The sequence below is a fragment of the Sphaeramia orbicularis genome, chromosome 18, assembly GCF_902148855.1.
Source record: "Sphaeramia orbicularis chromosome 18, fSphaOr1.1, whole genome shotgun sequence".
Lineage (NCBI taxonomy): Eukaryota > Metazoa > Chordata > Actinopteri > Kurtiformes > Apogonidae > Sphaeramia > Sphaeramia orbicularis.
The window spans coordinates 42025208-42027884 of record NC_043974.1 but is presented as its reverse complement, the minus strand read 5'-3'; the positions used below and the strand labels follow the sequence as shown (position 1 = coordinate 42027884).

Sequence of the window (2677 nt, the reverse complement as noted above, 5' to 3'; positions counted from 1 at the left end):
TTCAAAATCAGCTGAGACTTTAGAGGAAGAAGACAGTTTAGAAAAAGTGGATGCAGTTGTTTGGACATAATTCATTGTTTTTGCTTATATGAATGTTGTAGTCGTGATTCCTGTTGAGGGCAATAAAGGGAAGTCCTAAGAACTGCTAAAAAAAAAAAAAAAATAGCCAACCCTAACCACTAAGGTAAGATCCACTTTAATTTTTTAAAATAAAGACTGACAAGAGTTACATTTTGTTGCTAAATCAGCCTTTTTTAAAATAATAGTAGGATCTGTTGTAACAGTAACATATCTGAAATGCAGTTTTATTTCATTTATGACTGACTGTAAATAGATCAACTGGAAATCACATGAGGACTATTTTAATGAGTCATGTTTCCTGATAGCAGCGCAGCCACGCTCATAAAAACCTAACAATAACACAGATGTTTTTCCTAGGACTCCAGTGCGTTAATATTCAGATATGCTGTCTGTTTAGGTGAATCAGCGTGAACATGGAGGATCAAGGGAAGAGCTATGACCCATTAGACACCACTCTGACATTTGTCAACAGGAAGAATGACCTGGATCCAGTGGGTAAGATGCATTTCTGTAGAAACATGTGGACAGAAACACTGAAATGCACAACTATTTCAGAGATCTTAAAGTTGTGGAGTTCGTCACTGACATACATTCCTGCTGATGTTAGATGTTTAAAAAATATTTATCTCTAGTCATTTACTTACATTCAAAAATTCAAAGATTTTTATTTTATCAGTTCACTAGATGCACAGAACATACAGAGAATCGAGATATCATTTCTCTCTCATCTTGTAATGAAAAAGCCATGCAAATGTTTTAACCCATAAAGACCCAGGGCTACTTTTGTGACAGTTCTCAAATGGATTTTTTTTCTATATTTAATCTTTCTTAAGTGATTTATTTATCATAATATTTTCCTCTGTATTTTGCATTTTTTCAGTCAAAATCATGCATTTTCCTATATTTAATTCACTGATCATGTAGATGTTCATAAAAGCTCAGATTAAAGTTGAGGGTTATTATACCAAAAACACAGAAAATTCAAGAAAAAGTGACTATTTCAGTAAAATCTATCATTAACTGAACATAAACCAAGTGTCTCCATCCACTGTTATTGATCCAACTCCATGGGTTTTACTGGTGAATCAATTTTGAAGAAGATAACAGAATTTCCACTGTAACTACAGAGCCTCTGAACGTCCAAATGGGTCATATCTGATGACCATGAAAAGATGAATAACTGTATTTTACACCAATTATTTACATGTATTGATAGAATCAGTGGATCAACAGGTATTAAACAGTTTAGATTAGGAGATGGTTTTGTTCTCTGGTGGATGTTTGGGTCTTTATGGGTTAAAAAGAGGTAAAATGTATTCATTTTGAACATGTAAAGAAACAAAATAAAACAAAACAAAGCAATATAAGACAAAAACAAAATAACATTTAAATGAACAGAATCTATCTTCAAGTATGTGCAAGTCTGAATTTTGCATGGTCGAAAAGGAGTAGAAAGAAGTATAAACTACCCCTCAAGTGCTTTTAACACCATTATCACTAACTTAACACAAGAATCAAACAATACATTTTTCCAAATTTCAGCGTTCAACCACAACGAATACATAGTGCAGTAATTGAATTATACACAACAATATGATCATGGCAGTACAGTCAAACAGACTTAACAATTCAACAATTTTCTTCAATAATTACAACATATTTATCAATACAACATTATCCATAAACAAACCGCCCTCACTGTCATTATTAAATACTGTACCTCACAAGAATCAATTCTTTGTCTTTTTTTAAACTGAATTATGTTTGATATTTGTTTTTACCTCCACATACAATTTGTTCCACAATTTTACTTCATACCACTTATTCTAAAATTAGAATAGGTGGCAAAAAGAATAAACTATAATAGAATATAAAGTGTATGTTCATTAGTCTATTTACAATAGCAGTGATAGTGCATCATTAACAGTTATGAGGTGAATAATGGATCAGAGCAGTATCAGATATGACAGTAACAGTGTTTCTGATTGACTTCCTGTTGTGAATTCAGCCTCAGACGACAACGACAGCTCCCTCAAAGCTCAGATGTCCTGTGGTCACGCCGTCACCCCTGATGTGCTAACAGACGTGTGTCGCCACCAACTGAATCAGGTATGAATATGGAAAGTTTTGAAGTAACTAACGACAGAAATCAGAAGGTTAAATTAGGAACCAGAGAGATGGGGTGGAAAATTGCTGCCTTGTACTTTTGCTTTCAGTCTTAATCTTGGTGTTTTTTTCTGCCCTCTACTGGCCAATTTAATACATACTGTAACTCTGAAAGCAACTTAAGCCAAGGGTGTCAAACATGCAGCCCACAGGCCAAAACCAGCCCACCAAAGTGTCCAATCTTGACCCCTGGGATGAAACTGTGAAATGCAAAAATTATACTGAAGATATTAACAATCAAATGTGTCAAAATCATTTAAGTTCAAGAATCACATTCAGCCCAATCTGATCTCAAGTCAGTCACACCAGTAAAATAAATACTATCATGATAACCTATAAATAATGACAACTCCAAAATGTGGTCTATGTTTTTGAGTGAAAAATGTAAAATTACATGAGGAAAATGTTCACATCTACAACCTATCTTTTA

At 33.7% G+C, this 2677-nt stretch overlaps 1 protein-coding gene across 1 annotated transcript in view; it reads left to right on the top strand.

The window, feature by feature from the left end:
- Positions 1-2677, top strand: part of LOC115438954 (uncharacterized protein DDB_G0292642-like) — a 6485-nt gene continuing 3808 nt past the window's right edge. Inside the window, exons 1-3 of the mRNA XM_030162844.1 lie at positions 1-184; positions 479-576; positions 2090-2190. Of these exons, the coding sequence (XP_030018704.1) occupies positions 495-576; positions 2090-2190 (183 nt within the window). The 5' untranslated portion in view covers positions 1-184; positions 479-494. The remainder of the gene's footprint in view (positions 185-478; positions 577-2089; positions 2191-2677) is intronic.